Source organism: Sarcophilus harrisii, chromosome 2 (assembly GCF_902635505.1).
Source record: "Sarcophilus harrisii chromosome 2, mSarHar1.11, whole genome shotgun sequence".
Lineage (NCBI taxonomy): Eukaryota > Metazoa > Chordata > Mammalia > Dasyuromorphia > Dasyuridae > Sarcophilus > Sarcophilus harrisii.
Window position 1 is genome coordinate 195,830,426 of NC_045427.1, and position 16,897 is coordinate 195,847,322.

The 16,897-nt window shown below is 34.4% G+C and overlaps 1 protein-coding gene across 6 annotated transcripts in view; it reads left to right on the plus strand.

Annotated features, from left to right (window-relative positions):
• Positions 1-16,897, plus strand: part of GRHL1 (grainyhead like transcription factor 1) — a 75,368-nt gene that overhangs the window by 32,951 nt on the left and 25,520 nt on the right. For all 6 annotated transcript variants that reach the window (XM_031951222.1, XM_031951223.1, XM_031951219.1 and 3 more), the window contains one exon: positions 14,313-14,471. In XM_031951222.1, coding sequence (XP_031807082.1) covers positions 14,313-14,471 — 159 coding nt within the window. The remainder of the gene's footprint in view (positions 1-14,312; positions 14,472-16,897) is intronic.

Below are 16,897 nucleotides of genomic sequence, written 5' to 3' on the forward strand. Positions count from 1 at the left end.
AAAAGAAAAGAAAGAAAAGAAAAAAAAAGATTGGTGGTATTTTTGTTTGTTTTTACTTAAATCTACAGAAACTATTTTTCTAAAATATGAGAAATGGGTTGAATGTCTCCATTTTATAGCTTGGGGACACTGGATGACTTTGCCTAAGATTTTATCCTCTTGGGGATGTGGCATACTATTTCAAAGTATATTAAGTAACTACCTACTGAGGGAAGCTAAAAGAAAACTAATTCCTATAGCTTCTCAAATGAATCTAAGCTTACATTTATGATCCCTTTTATGCTTTTGTTGCACGTGATGCTTTTACTAGAAGAATGCCATCTTCCTAAATACAAAACCCTGGCTACCAGATGGATTCATCTTCAGTGCTGATCCCAGTGGTTTCTACAACTAATAGATTTAATAGAGTATGTTGTGTAGAGCTGGATCATCCCACCTTGGAAGAACAGAGGGCTTGCAGATCCCCAGAACTAGCAAAGAAAAAATCAAACAACTAAGAGGATTAGGAAAGTTTCTCGAAGGGGATGGTCCATGAGCTGAGCCTTGAAGCTCATTCATTATAAGATGCAAAGATGGGGAGTTCAGAAGACAGGGAGGCAGGAGGTGAAGTGCTGAGTTCAGAGAACAAAGAACAGGTATTTCAGTATGAAGAGGAGAGATTGGAACTTATGTTAATCATATCTAATCATGTAATGTTTGTCATTATTAATGGTAATTCTTTTTGAAATATTAGGATTTAGGGGGCAGCTAGGTGGCGCAGTGGATAGAGCACCAATCTGGTCTCAGACACTTAACTCTTCCTATCTGTGTGACCCTGGGCAAGTCACTTAACCCCAATTGCCTCAGATATATATAATTACTATATACATATATATGCATATAGTCATTTTTTGCTGTTGTTAACTCTATTATGACAAGGTTATTTATTTTTCCAACAGACCAACCTTTCTCTAAAGTAACCCTTCTTTGCTGATTATCTTTGAATTTAATTTGTCTCCTAACATATTGTACAATAGCCAAATTTAAAAAAAGAATACTTGAGCATTTTGCAAAAAAAAAAAAAAAAAGGCACTATATTTATGGATACCAGTTTTAAAAACAAGTATAGAAGAATTTGAGAATTTGAGAGTTAAAAGAGATTTTAATTCTTTTCAATTAACAGGCACTTATTTCTCTCCATTCTACCTCTCTTCCCTAATGCAAAAAACCCTAGTTTTTATAAATTTTTAACAAAATTCATAAAATTTTATTTTAAAGTGCCACATAAAGGAAAACATTCCCACCGTTTCCATCCCCAAATGCATTTCATTTTGAATATTTAGTCTATCACCTTTCTCTCAAGAGATGGGTAGTGGTGTAGCTGGATCAAAGACTTTAAGAGTATAAATGGAAGGGTGATTAACTGGTTGGTTGGTTATTGTCCTTATTTGAAGAGGACCAAAATGACATCACCATATTAGAGTGTGACCGACTGTGGCTGATCAGACCAATATGAGCTCGTAGTGCTCTGGCACAAGTGGGAAACAAATAGTCCCTATGAATATTTGGGGCGGCTTCTCTTATTTTGTGCATCTTGTGTTCCTTTTGGGCTAATTCAATTCTGCTTTGTTCATAGAGCACTGCCCCTTCTCTGATTGATGAAGCCACCCCATGCTGGGTGGTCCTATGTCAGTGTTTCCCATGTCATACAATCTATTCTAAAGTTCTTAAGCGAGACCTTGAGTGTGTACTTGTATTGCTTTTTCTGACCACCTTGTGAGCACTTGCCCTGTGTGAGTTCTTCATAGTTCAGTGGTAGAATTCTTGCCTGCCATGCAGGAGGAGGACAAGGTTCGATTCCTGGCCAAAGCAACAAAAAATATACTTTGATTAGTAAATTAGGGTAGGGAGTGGGAGGCATATTTTCTGATTGCTTTACAGAATAGGTGGACTCATTCACAGCTTCACTAACAGTGTATTAATGAACCTATTTTTCTATAGCCTCTGAGTTTGAAGAGATTTTAAAGAACTTGAGTACTTAAATAGCTCTATGTCTTCCTGTGCTACATTACCTGCTTGCATCTTTTTCTGATCATATAGCTGAATGTCTTGTGTCATCCTCCATGCTCTTCTTCGCTTCATTTCTTCACAGTAACAAGTTGCAGTTCCTTTATTACATGCATCTTATGCCTTTTTATTGTTCTTTTAGTTACACGTAACTTTGTTTGGGAGATTTGGGTTCACAGCTATACAGAATCCCCAGAAGAATACTGATAGTCAAAAGATGAGCCTTTATTTTAGGGAGAAATATGTTTTGAAAACATGGCATGATTTTCCAAAGGCAATCCATTCTGGTTAGATTCTTTGGCTCCTATTCTAGGCCCATATTTGTATTCTGTTCAAGATTTGTATGCTGATTTACCAACTCTCTAAGACATTCATTTAACTCTTATGTTATCATCTGCATTATAGGTATTTTTCATTATAGGTATTTAAACAAAACTCTCCTGAATGATTATGGAAATTGTGTAGACAGATTTGAAGTGTTTGGGGAATTGGTGAAATTAACAAAGTATCATCCCAATAGTAATAGCTGAAGATCCTCATTATCTAGAGTTAATCCCTCTTCATTGGTAATCTGCAAGAGGCATCCTCAGTGCCAGTTTTGCACTATGAGCTCAGTGCTCAGTGATAAGCATACATCTTCCCCGTTTTGTATGATTAAATAAGCCACAGAAATTTAAACAGAGGATTACCAGACTTCTGTCTTTTATGTCTATTATTCAAGCAAATAATGTGGGAGGCCCCATGTTGGAGAGCCGTTAAAATGACATTTGGTTTATTTGAGTATATTCTTCTTCAGTCAACAATTAGCACAATGGGATTCTATATTTTCTGTATATTTTGAAGTAATAGTTTTTTTTATTTTCAAAATATATGCAGAGAGTTTTCAACATTTAAACTTGCAAAATCTTATGTTCCAAAATTTTCTCCCTCTTTTCCCCCAACCCCCTCCCCTATACAGCAAATAATTCAATATATGTTAAACATATGCAGGAGCAGCTAGGTGATGCAGTGGATAGAATAGGAGCCCTGAAATCAGGAGAACCCAAGTTCAAATCTGGCCTCAGACACTTAACACTTTGGCTGTGTGACCTTGGGCAAGTCACTTAACCTCAATTGCATCTGCAAAAAAAAAAAAACATATGCAATTCTTGTATACATATTTCCACATTTACTGTATTGTACAAAAAAAATCAAATCAAAAAGGAAAAAAATGAGAAAGAAAAAAAAAGCAATGAAAAAACAAGAAAAAAGGTAAAAATACATTGTTTGATCCAGTCCCCACAGTCCTCTCTCTGGGTGCAGATGGCTCTCTTCATCACAAGTATATTGGAACTGGCCTGAATCACCTCATTGCTGAAAAAAGCCACATCCATCAAAACTGATCCTTATATAATCTTGCTGTTGCTGTGTACAATGTTCTCTTGGTTCTTCTCACTTCACTTAGCATCAGTTCATGTAAGTCTCTCCAGGCCTCCTTAAAATCATCCTCCTGATCGTTTCTTATAGACCAATAATATTCCATAACATTCATATACCATAATTTATTCAGTCATTCCCCAACTGATAAACATCTACTCTATTTTCTGTATGTTTATGGCACTTGTGGGATTTAGTTTTACAAAAGGATTTGCCAAAATTTTCCTTAAATTATAAACTCTCATGCTACAATCAAAATAATTATTTTTACAGAATCATTTTATACATTCATTGCATAGAGTGAAATTTATGCCATTAAATACCACAGAGTAGTTCAGTAGGGACTGTTTGGTTTTTAGCAGTTTTGATAAGAGTGTGACATGTCAAATCACCTCATTTACAGTGCCAGCCTTCAAAAAAGCCTCAAGCAAATTACCTTCACATCTTTTCTATTGCTAGTATTTCCATGGTTTATCCACATGCCTTTAAGGCCTTCCATAAGGAAGTAGCTAGGCACTTGTGAGGAAGTTCAAGGAGTGCATTAATACTTCTGGCCCATGCCCAGAAAATTCTTTCTTTCTCCATTTTCCTCATTTAATGCCTTCTCCCTACCTGTCCCTGTACTAGGCTATTATATCTATATTTCCACATTATTATTATTTGTGGTAATCAAAAGTCTGCTAATAATAAAATGACATATTTAGTGCTAAGGAATTGGGGTTATTACCATAATCTTCATATGAAATGATTAAAAATGTACCAACTTGGAAATAAATTTATGTAAGTTATAAGAGCAAAAAGGTTATATCTAGATGGATAACAAATAATTACGAATAATGGTGAGAATAAGGGTTTTCTGAAGTATCTCTTTATTCTTTTCTTAAAATTTGACCAAAATTTGTTTCTTTTTTTTAGGGGGGGACAGAAGTTCTAAAATGGGAGGGAGGGCAGGACTGTACTTTGTGTTGGATTGCCCCAAAATTCTCATAGGAATAACACTGAGGATCAGAAGCTTTCTGTAAATGATGACACTAAGATTACCAAGCAAAATCCCTTCTGTTTGGGAAGGGAACTACACAATCTGAATTGACAGAAGGTAGTTCAGTTGTTTCTTACTACAGAACTCTGTCTTGAATATTCTTTTAATGAGTACCTGTTATATAATGCCAAGGAATGGTCTGCACAAATCAAGTCTCTCTTCCCTACCTTGTCCCCACCCTGGTTTTTCCCTAACTCTGATCTTCAGTTATAACCTGACATGTTAACTCTGGCTTGCAGATGTGGGCCTGCTGATTACAAAAGATAATTGGTGAGAAGGAATGCCTCAGGACAGATATTATAAATATGGACAAAACAATTCAAATTTTGTATTTTATTGATAATAGTTTGTATGGGACGGATTGGGTGCAAGACCCCCTTCCCAATCCAATTAACTAATCAAGAGACATCATCAGGTACAAGGAGAGGCCCAGACACACACCTGGGAGCTATCCCATGCTCCGACCATGTGCTCCTGGAACCTGACCTGCTTCCAGCTTGTCCGGGGTTCAAAAGCAAAAGACTCGACCTTCTCATTGGGTAGACTAAGAGGATGTAACCATCCTTGAGCAGTGGTCACAATGCTGGCTGCCGCCCACAGGTCACGTCACTTCCTGTAAATTCCTGCATCTCAGGTTCAAAGTCCATTCCTCCAGAGAACAAATGCCCTCTCAAGGGCCAAAGTTCTGGGAACAGGGATCGTATGACAATACTGAGAAATACTTCATCCAATCAGTCCCATTCAGGTTTAACATTGTAGGCAGTATATTTTTATATAGAATAAGAAGCAAATGCACTCAATATAAACTGCCACTGTAATTTTAGATTATATACCACTATTTATTCCTATAGCCTGTTATTTGAAATTGCTTAACCATCACCTAGAAACCAAGAAATAATGTGGTGATGGTAGGAGAGTCACAATAAGCATCAATCAACAAGTGGCAAAATTTTAGATATAGAAAGTGTTAGAGATGATTTAGTCCAATACTGTTGATGAGCATTTGCTATTTTCAAGGGATCTTGCTAGTAATACTGCAAGGGATTTTAGAAAACTTACTGTACAATGTAAGATAAGACCTACTAGGCCTCTTAGCAGTGCATGCTACAAAGCATTGTATTCAGAGTAAGAAGAACTGAGTTTTTTAATCCTGGCTCTCTCATTTCCATGGTTTTTGAATACTGTCATTTCTTTGATTCTTGGTTTTCTTACCTATAAAGTGAATGATTTAGACTAGATGATCTCCATATCCTATATCATGTTGTATGTGTGTGTGTGTGTGTGTGTGTCAACACACATGGTTTATATCCTGTATATGTGATCTATATGGGACATATTTGTAGGCTATATCCCAGAGTTGATATGTAGGATCTATATATATGATCTGTAAGATATAGGTGATGTACATGTGATCTCCATATCCTATATCACACATACAGACACACATATATAGTGTAACCCCTTTATTTTATAGGTGACAAGTCTAAATCCTATAAATATGTCTATATCTATATCTATATATATATATATATATATATCCATTTTAGTCTAAGTTGGGATACAAGACATATTCACATACAAGAATAAAGAACAGTACCAAGTAGTTAATGTGAAGTATTAAATGAATGAGACAGAGAAACAGTGCTATAGGAGTTAAGATTACTATTTTTGGGGTGATCAGGATTAAGAAAATGAGTACTATATCAGGGTATTGAAGATTGGGGGAAAAGGAAAGCACTGTAGATAAGGGGAATATTATGAGCAAAGGCTGCATGAAGCATAGATGAGGAATTTTTAAACTGGTCTAGTTGGCACAGAAGGGTTGGAGAATGGTGCAAGAAAGTAAATAATATTTATTCTAAGTTAGGATTTAAACACTATAAACACTGAGAAACACACCTCTTTCCCCAAAATGCTTTTGGTAGTTGTAGTTTTCTAATCTGTAAAATGAAGAAATTAAATCACATTATCTCTAAAGTCCCTTCCAGTTCTGTAATTTGTGAATCTCAAAGTGCAGATGTGGTTGAAAAGCCTATTCTTTTGAGGCACTTTAAGCAATATTGGTCAAGTGAACCATTCTTCTTCCTCCCCACTTTCTTCATGGCATCTTAGGGCCACAAATGTAGAAATTACAGGTAGAAAATCACAGTAACCTTAAGGCTTCCTGAACCTGAAACATAAAACTTCATGGCAATTAGAAAGCATTAATGCCAGTAATGTCCACTAGGTGGTGGTAAACTAAAGCTAATTAGATGAAATTGGCAGTTTGATAGGCTCCGAAGCAATGCATTTAAATTCAGAGAGGTGAAAAAAGAAAAATCACCAAAAAAATAAAAAATAAAATTAGGCAATGATTTTCTTTCTAAAATATTTGCCCCAGGGTTTCTTTAAAGATTAAGCTCTTTCAGGGCATTTAAAATATGGTTCAACATACAATGACAATTGTTTAGGAAGAATCTAAACAAAATTAATACAATTGTGCTATATTCCTTTTAGACTTCTGTGTGTGCATGTGGACACATGTAACACACATGTAACACATGTATGTGTACATGGTAAAGATGTAGCATGGTGATAGGACATCTTATATTAGTTTTAATGAAACAGAAGGAATTCCCCTTGGGAAGGAGAATCCTAATAACTTGGTGTGACTTTTTAGATCATTTGTCACTAAAATTTAGTTGCTACTACTATTACAGAATTACTGTACTATTAGTACAGAAGTAATATTTAAGAGTTATTTAATACATTTTTGGAGGGATTCCTAAAAAATATCAAGCTTTTAGGACATTTTTGAAGTAACTTCCAACTTAGTAGTTTGCAATTTTATGTGACAATATTCCCAAACCGTCTTTAAAAATACAAAACTCATGCCTATGTCTCCATTTTTGAAAAATAAAATAATCTATAGAAATAATTTTCTTAGCTCAGATTCTATTCAAATAAAGTTAATAATTTATTACACTTTTTATGATACACAAAACATAAACAAAATATAATAAAAATAAATTGTATTTACAATACAATAAAACAATATAACATATTTATGGATTCTTTAACCATATTAATATTTATACCTTTAAACATTGCCTTTATAAAATAATTTGATAGATGGTCTCTTTTTTGGAACAAAGTTTCTCAAAATAGAGAGAACATCATTGTAATTTCAACTCATAATGATCTTTATTAATCAAAAATAAGTTCTTTATCTTTTCAGCAACCATAAGCATTAAATTCACATAAAGCTGTCACTAAAAGTAAAAAACAAATTATTTTAACAGACAAAATATAATTATTTTTCCACATACAAATGCTTGTTTCATTGTATCGTGTCTATTCAGATAGATTGTTCTTATCCATGACAAGTAGATTTCTTGTTTATTAATATTTAGAATATCAGAATCTTTAAGGTAAAATGAAATTGTTTCTATGCACTACTCACAGAATAGCAGAATCTGAGAGATGAAAGAAACCTCAGGAACTATAAAATCCAGCTAAGTCCATGAAAGGAATACCTTCTGACAAGCAGTTATTCAGTCTTTAAGCAGACTTCTACAGAGGAAGAAGCATTCCATTATCTCTTAAGGCAGCTTATCTAAAACATTCCATTTTTTGAATGGCTTGAATTCTTAGAATTTTTTTTCTTACTATTAAGCCTAAATTTGCCTTTGCAACTTCTGAAACTTTGCAACTTTACATTTATCCTTATTAACTTCATCTTATTAAATTCAGCCCAATTCTCTATCCTTTCAATATTCTTTTGAATCCCAACTGTTTTCTAGCATGTTGGCCATAAACTTTGAGTCTAACCATTGTTTTTGGTTCTTTCCTTTGGAGCGAAACAGAACAAGTCCAATCCCTTTTTCTTAGGCAGGGGAACAAAACCAAACCTTTACATACATGAACAGTTTCCCATGATTATTTTTTTCCTCGGATTAGACCATGTCCAGTTCTTCAAGCAGTCCTCAAAGTTCATAGACTCAAAGCCTATCAGTGCTTTTTGGCTGCTCTCCTTTGGACACACTCACTCTAACTTGTCTTTGCACAAGACTTAACCCAGTATTCTCAACAAAGTCTGATGAGGGCAGACTTTTTTTCTTTGTCTCTTCCCTGTTCCTGGAAACTGTGCCTCACTGTATCCCAAGATTGCATTAGCCTTTTTGGGTTGCCACATCACTCTGCTGGTTCATCTTGCACTCACAGTTCATTAAAATCCCCAGATCCTTTTCAAAACAACTATTGCATATAATTGTGCCTTTTCTATCTTATACTTATAAAGCTGAATTTTTCCTATCTAAGAGCAACACTACATTTCTCCTTTTTAAATTTTTGAATTACCTTTTCGGAATTCTTTTGGATTCCAACTCTTTCTTCTGTTGTCTTAGCTATCCCTCCCAGTTTTGTGTCATCTGCAAATTGGATAAACATGCTCCTCATGCTTTTATTCAAGCCTTTACAGCACAGAACTAGGCCAAGATGCCAGGGATATTCCACGAGAGACATCTTGCCACTTTGACATTGAACCACAAACTTGGAATCTGGCCATCTACATTCTGCACTTTGTATTCTCTGATCATATTGTGTATAAACTATATTTCTCCATCTTTTAAAAAATGGTATGAGATAATTTATGAAAAACTTTGTTAAAATCTACATAAACTATATCCATAGTATTCTCCCCATTACTAGTTTAGAAATCTTATAGAATAAGGAAATAAGATTAATTTTTCCTGATAAAGCTTTATTATTTTAATTATTGTTTCTCTTTGTAGATGTTCAACAACTAATAAACTTTTCTAGAATTTATCTTAGGAATACAAAGTCATTTGTAGACTTTCTACTCTTTTAAAAGAAAAATTGGGATATTTGATCTTCTCCAGTCTATTACCTCTTCCATTTTCCATGATCTTTTGAGGATAATTGACAGTAGCTCAATAGTCATGTCTGACAGCTCTTTAAGGGAGTATGTTGTTCATATGAGTCAGGTAATTTGAATACATCAAGAACAGTTAGATGCTCTCTTTTTATTTTCTTACATTAGATATTAATACTTAAGTGATTAATAAACAGGTCTTTACTTTTGATTTTAAGGTGGTCATTTTTTAAAGTTGGTAAATATAAATATTACTTTGTAAATGTATTAATCATAACTTTAAAATTTTCACAAATTCAGTTACTTTATCTGATAAGAGTATGACTGATTTATTTAGGTTTATTTTATTTATATATTTAACTTATATTAATTTATTTAGAGGAGTTGGTTTACTCCCCCCAAAAAAATATATAATATACAACTTTTGGAAGAGGAAACTTTTATTACAAAATGAATTTGCTTCATTGTTATTATCACTTAAGAAATTTAGCCATTTCTTCTTTTAGCTCACATAGTCTTCAGAGTACTTTAGCAGAAAAAAGGCAATATGTTTTGAAATAATAGGTTCCTATTCTCTATTATTGTATCATTACTTCTTGAGTTCAAATCTAGCCTCAGACACTTATCTAGCTGTGTGACTCTGAGCAAGTCCTTTAACTCTGTTTGCTTCAGTTCCTCATCTGTAAAATGAATTGGAGAAGGAAATGGTGATTCTTTGCCAAGAAAAACCCAAATGGATTCAGAGTTGGACAAGACTGAAAATGACTGAACAACAATTCCTATACACAATTTTGCATAGGTCATACTTTTAATGGAATGCCTTTTATAAAGTTGATTACTCTTGCAACAAGTTGAAAATTTTATAACACCTTATTCATATTCTAAATGCAAGTGATTGTGAAATATGCAATTTATCCATATTTTGTGAGAAACCATAGTTTAACTAGTACTTGTAGGCTTCTGATTTGCCCTGAGATGAAATAAGTTCTATCTATGTCATTCCAGTATATTATTCATTAAGAAACCCATTGGTCATTTTGAAAATTTCTCCTCATGTGACGTAATAAGCAATAGGCTCGCAAATAACTCCTTCCCTAATAGTCTCAACATGTTGTACATATATAATCAAATGAGCATTTCTAACCACAGCTGTTGCTGCAATCATTTTTTCATTGTGAAATGAAAAGATTTCAATTTCTCAGTTAACTGGTACTTCAGGCACATAGACCATTCTTCTCACTGTGTTCACTGTCACTGCCCATTTAAAACTGCTTTACCCATGTTTCAGTGAGTATCATTTTGCTCCTGTCAGTTGCTGCAGATAGCACTAATATTTCTCCTATTGAATGAAGCCTTCTATAATTCTATAGGCAACTTTATGTGATATAAGTAATGCTTTTGGTATCACAGATGTGTTTTTTTGTGAGAAAAACTTGTTTTTACTTACTAAAAATATTTCTGAAAAATTTTTCTTTTGCCAACATATTCCACACAGATATTTATCTTACCCCGAAGAAGGTAATTTCTATAACCATTCTAGCATGATTTTCATTTTTTAAAATGTTAGTTTAAAAAAACATAGCTTATTGTTCTTATCAGAATATATGGCATACACTATATAATGTGGTAAAATATAACAATGTTTTGTTTTTTTCATTTCTTCACAAAGATTCTTTGTATTTGTTTATACATTTAATATGAAAATGTATAAAACATCACGATGACACAGCCCATATGTCACGAACCTAAGTCAGCTGACAGTGGCAGATTGTATTCATGAAAAGTATTAGGGCCACCCATTTTAGCAGTTTGAATGAGAACTTTATATATGAAGTTGAGAAATTTTCAAAGTAGGATTTTTGATATTTCCTATATATTTTAATTCCTACATTTAGTAGTAAGTGCCTTTCAGATTGAGGGATCATGTAGTAACTCAGTTTCTCTACTTCCAAAGGGAAAAGAAGAACACTAATAGAAAAGACTTAAATGTGAAAATGAACTTTAATGTTATCTGGAGACTGCAGTGGAAAAGGCTATGGCCCTTCCAATCTGCAACCAGAGTGGGGCAGGACATGATGTGGCAGCTCTCTTGGATGACTTCTCAGCTTTCCCCATTTGTATAGGAAAAGTTTTAGGAATGTTTTAGGGATATTCTCCTATTTTGGGGGGTGCTAAGATGATAATTAGCATGGAGCAAGGTTTTATCTGTTACCTCCCCTTTCAGAATTACTTTTGGGAGATGAGGATGTAAAAACGGAATATTTTCCAATCTAGCAATCATCCATCTCCTTTGTAATCTCAGGTACTACAAAAATATTTGGGCCCTGAGGACTCTTGTCAATGAAGTGATAATGAAAGAAATTGGAGTGAAATCTTTTTGATTGGACTAAAAACAAAAAAGAATGAGAAGCAAATACAACTACATAGGAATATAGCATATTAGTCAAAATGGACAAGGATCTTCCCCCAAAAGATTTTCTTTTAAATTTTCTGGTCATTGGCCAGCAGTGTGGTTTTGGAACATCCTTTCAAATGAGGATCTAAGGCCCTCTGACAGGATAATTAATAACTTTTTTCCTTTGGCATTCTATGCTAACTTGGCACATGAATGGTAATTCCTATTCTATAAGGAAGGAAAGATATTAACAAAAGGGAAAAAGGCCTTAGTTATTAATAAAGCCATGTATTAATGTGTATGGATAGAACTTATAGTTACAGAATCTTAAGAATCAAATATATCCTTACACACCTCATAAATTCATATAAACAACAAAATAAAAACTATAAAGTGGATCATGATAGTATATATAATACCATGAATTTATGCATATCATATTAAATGATCTGTGTAATATTCAATCATTTATACAGTAGATTTGATTTAACACGGTAATTCCTTTGGTTTGTGTCTCCTAAAGTGAAAGCAAAAGAAATTGTAAGTACACTGGTTTGTTAATAGTGATGGTAACTAGCTCCCACTAAGATTTAAGGTTCGATTCATCATGTTAGTCTTGCTTTTGTTGCCTTTGATTTTAATTTCTTCATTGAAAAAAGGGTGATCTATTTATATGGGAATTGTTATTGTAATACTTTTGGCTATTCTACTTTGCATGCCCCCATCAGAGTTTAAAACATCATAGATTGGAAAACTCTCCCACAACTCCTTAAAGTTTAGTTATAGATAGTAAATATCAATGTTCTTTCAACATATCAGGTGTTTTGAATTTTTTTTCTTTTTTCATGAAACAAATCAGTACAAGACTCATTGCCATTCACCAGTCTAGAAGATTTCATATCCATGTTGGTAGAATTACCATGCTAGAGAAGTATTTGGTTTAATCTATGAGGTGCCATTAATTTCATGGCCTCATGGTATTAACAGACTATTGTTATTCTTCATCTGAGTTTCCATACCAGCAAATGCAAAGTGATAGGAATTCAAATTATTTTCTTTATTTTTTTCCCAAAAATCCTCCATGGAATTTGCATAGGGTCTTCTTGTTGTTTTGGTGTCTTTAGAGTGTCATTATGAAAATCAAGAGGTACATATGTTGTCTTTTCAGGTTCACCACCTGAGATAGTTGGTGAACTATCTCAATAACCTCTTCCATGTCAGTTCTTGTGAATAAGTTGTCACTGGAAATATCCTACAGTTTCCTTACATCTAGCCATGTATGTTTTCTGTTGCATTTTGGTCTACTGTGTTTTCAATTCTTTTGAGATTGTTGTTGTTTATTATTCCCAGCCCCATAGCATCAACAGGAGATGGAATTTTGTATTTTTTGTCAAGTACCAGATTTTAAATGTATATCTATATGTTACATATTATATACATAAAAGCTTTGAGTTATAGCCCAAGGAAAGGACCTGAAAATCATAATAGATTATTCCTTAAGGACTTGGTTGTATAACCTAACTTCTGTAGGGTATTTGCTATCATCAAAGGAGTATTGCTAACAAAACTGAAAAGCCTTATCCTACTTTTAAAAATTATTTGTTATACCTCAAGAATATCTTAGAATTAGAAAAGATCTAGAAAGGGATTTTTTTCCAGGGGAAGGGAAGAAGGAGGGAAGTTTTTTCAGTCTGGTCTGGAAAAGCAAAAGCAAAGTGGGACATGATAAAAACCCTCAAATAACATAGGTAAGGTAAATATAGATATTATTCACAAATTCCAAAGTACTGTGACAAGGAAGTATCCTTTAAGAAAAATCAAATGGCATAAATTTAGAACAAATGAAAGAAAGTGATACATGATACTACAAAGTATACTTTACAGAATTCATTATCCTGCTTCTCTCCAATCCCTCACCCCTAAACTGATAAGTGAATAAAATATAAATGAATTTTTATAAAAAGTTGGATACATCTTTATGATCAACCTACAAATATCAAATATGTCTTCATAAACATATTTTAGTAATGAGACTATGGATTTTACTTCTTTAAGAATTCTTTGGAACTTATTTCTGCTAAAGTGAAAATTCAGAGAGGAAATTAGACATAGAAAAATAGTGATGGATGCCCAAAAGACAGCTATTTAAATTGCTATTAGAATTCACATGTATCTTCATTGGGGACATTTTTAAAGACTATCCTGTTGAAGACTCACCTGGTAATGAAAGAAGTTTAATCCAACTGACCTAATCAACATTAATATATGGCAGGAAGAATAAAAGTAGTGATGAATTTTTCCTTTTCTATTCTATCATTCCTTTGACCAATGAATATATAATTTTAAATTTTCCTCTCTTATTTTTTAAAGATGCTTTGTAGAAAGTTAATGAGGAACAGTCCTTTAATTTAAAATTAACTTTCTTAGGTCAGTGAAATGAGTTCTAAGGAGACTTAAACTATGATACTTCAGTAAATTGTTCTAATTGTGATTATGTGACTTTGTATATGACTTTTTATGGAACTTTTCTTTCTTTTTTGTAGGTTTTTATTTCTGTGAACTGCTTAAGCACAGATTTCTCCTCTCAGAAGGGTGTGAAGGGATTGCCCCTTAATATTCAAATTGACACGTACAGCTATAATAACCGAAGCAACAAACCTGTTCACAGAGCCTATTGCCAGATTAAAGTCTTCTGTGATAAGGTAAGATCAGATGTAGGAGTACTTAACAATACCTCTTGAGCTTCCTTTTGAAACCAAGATGCCAAAAGTCCTTTTTATTTGTATACTTTTTTTTGAAATCTTAAAAAGAGATCTGAGGATTGAGTTAATGATATTTAAGTGAATGCTTTGAGGACTCTTAGACAGACTACTATTGTTTACTTCAATAAATCAATATTTTTTTCTACTCTAAAAACTTTCCCTTCCCCAGATACTTTTTACCACTATAACAAAGAGGTGAAATGACAGTAATTTAAAAATATGTACATGTCTACTATATGCAAATGATTATACTGGGTGCTATAAGGATATATAAAGAAGTATAACATTTTATGGAGCAAGAGATTTTAGCTGAGTTTTGAAGCATAGATAGTATGTGTGCAATGTCATAATGAAAGTAGTGTTTTACCCTACCTATTGGTATACAGAGGAGCACAATTTCTCGTCTACAAAGTTGGAAAATACACAGTGCCTAGCAAAGAGCATGTTGTAGTTCTCAACAAGTATTTGCCATTTGGTTTTATAATTGCCTCAGCTTGCTTCAAAGACTACAAGTTATTAATCAAGGATAGTTCAAGAGGTACAATTAGATAGCTAAGTACTCTCAAATACCAGGTTTTAAATTGTAAGGCATTTTGGCAGTTCTCTTTTGATAAAATCTCCTCATATAAGATTTTCAGAGGTAAAAGACTGATTCATCGATTAACAAGCATTTATTAAGAGCTTTCTAAATACTAGGCTTTGTGCTAAGCACTGGGAACATACAAAGTGTGTGATAAAGTCCCAGCCCATAAAGAGCTTACATTCTAGTGGACACCTAAAAGCTTGCATTTTGGTCAGAAATCCAAGCTGTTAAGAATCATATAAAAAGATGTGCAAATGTTAAGAGTCATATAAAAAGATGTGCAAAATCCTTATTAGGGGAATACTTCTATTACCTTCTCATTCCTTAGAGAGTATTTTGTTTTGTAACTCATCTAATACAACTATATAATTTTATTTTGCAACAACCTATAAACTTATAAGGATAGGGAACTCTGAGTGATGAAATTCCCTCTGCTAATGTAGATCAGTATGGGCTTTGCAGCTTACAGTCTTAAAGACTCACCTGAGGGGCAGTTAGATGGTGTAGTGGTTAGGGCATCGGCCTCAAATCCAGCCTCAGACACTTAACACTTCCTGGCTGTGTGACCCAAATGTCTCACCAAAAGAAAATCAAAAGAGTTACTTGGAATGCCAAGAAGCCAAGGGCTATGCCCAGGACCCACTGCCTTAATTGACCTCAGTTCTACCTGACCTTGGGGGCAGCTTTCTCCCCCCAGTGCCATGCTGTTTCTCATGATTGTGTGATCAATCGTGATTACAGGAGTACATTCTCTAATTGTATGTATTATCAGGATGCATTTGATTCTATTTATTTCTGTGTGTTTGGTTATCCAATCACAGCCAGACTGCACGACCCTGTGGACCCCAAGGCCCATGGGTTTTCTTGGCAGAGATACTGGACTGGTCTGCCATTTCCTTCTCCAGTGGCAGACAGAAGGTAAATGACTTGTCCAGGCTCACACAGCAGTGTCTGAGGCTGGATTGTACGCAGAGCTTCCTGACTCCAACCACTGAACTGCCCCACTTATTTATTTAGTAGTGAAGGATAATCTTGGAAGGCAGGAACTATTTCGTTCTCTCCCCAGGCCAGTCTCTTTTCCTCATTTTTCCAAAGCCCATTTCCTAAAGAACATCTGTCTCTGTGAACTCCAGGTGCCTCATTTACAGCTCCCTGAGCTCCGTCCTTGCCCAGCTGTCCACTCCCCTCACATACTGCTCTCATTCCCACACACTCCTTGGTGCAGTCGCTCTGGCCACTTCCTCTCTCCTGGTCTTTGCATGGGATGACCTCTGTTTCTCTTGGGCTCCCCTACCTCCCCCAGCTCCTGGAATGTTTCCCTCCTCTCCTCCCTTCTGAGATCTCCCATCTGCTCGTGCCCCACCCCCCAAAAGTCCCTTTGATTCATTTTGTCCTTCCCTGTAAAATCCTAAACATGTACAGTAAAGGGAACATACTGTCTTCTTTGTTTGACCAAAAGATTCTTGACAGAAAGAATTGTTCCCCTTTTGTCTTTATGGCTCCAGCACCTACCAGAGTGTTCTATACTTGGTAGGTGCTAAATACTGCGCGAGTGAGAGATTGAAATGAACAGAAGAAGAAAATTTAATTTTTTATTTAATTTAATTTTCTAAATGAATGTTAGTCACAAGATTTAGAAAGCATTTTTCTTCATTGTGTATGTTATTCTGGAAACATGAGGGTAATGATTCTGGAATGTGAACAAAGATATCCTTACCATCCATGGTAGGATGGCTTTGGGAACACTGACGTGGTTTTATTGCAGCCTTACTGCTTTCCAATC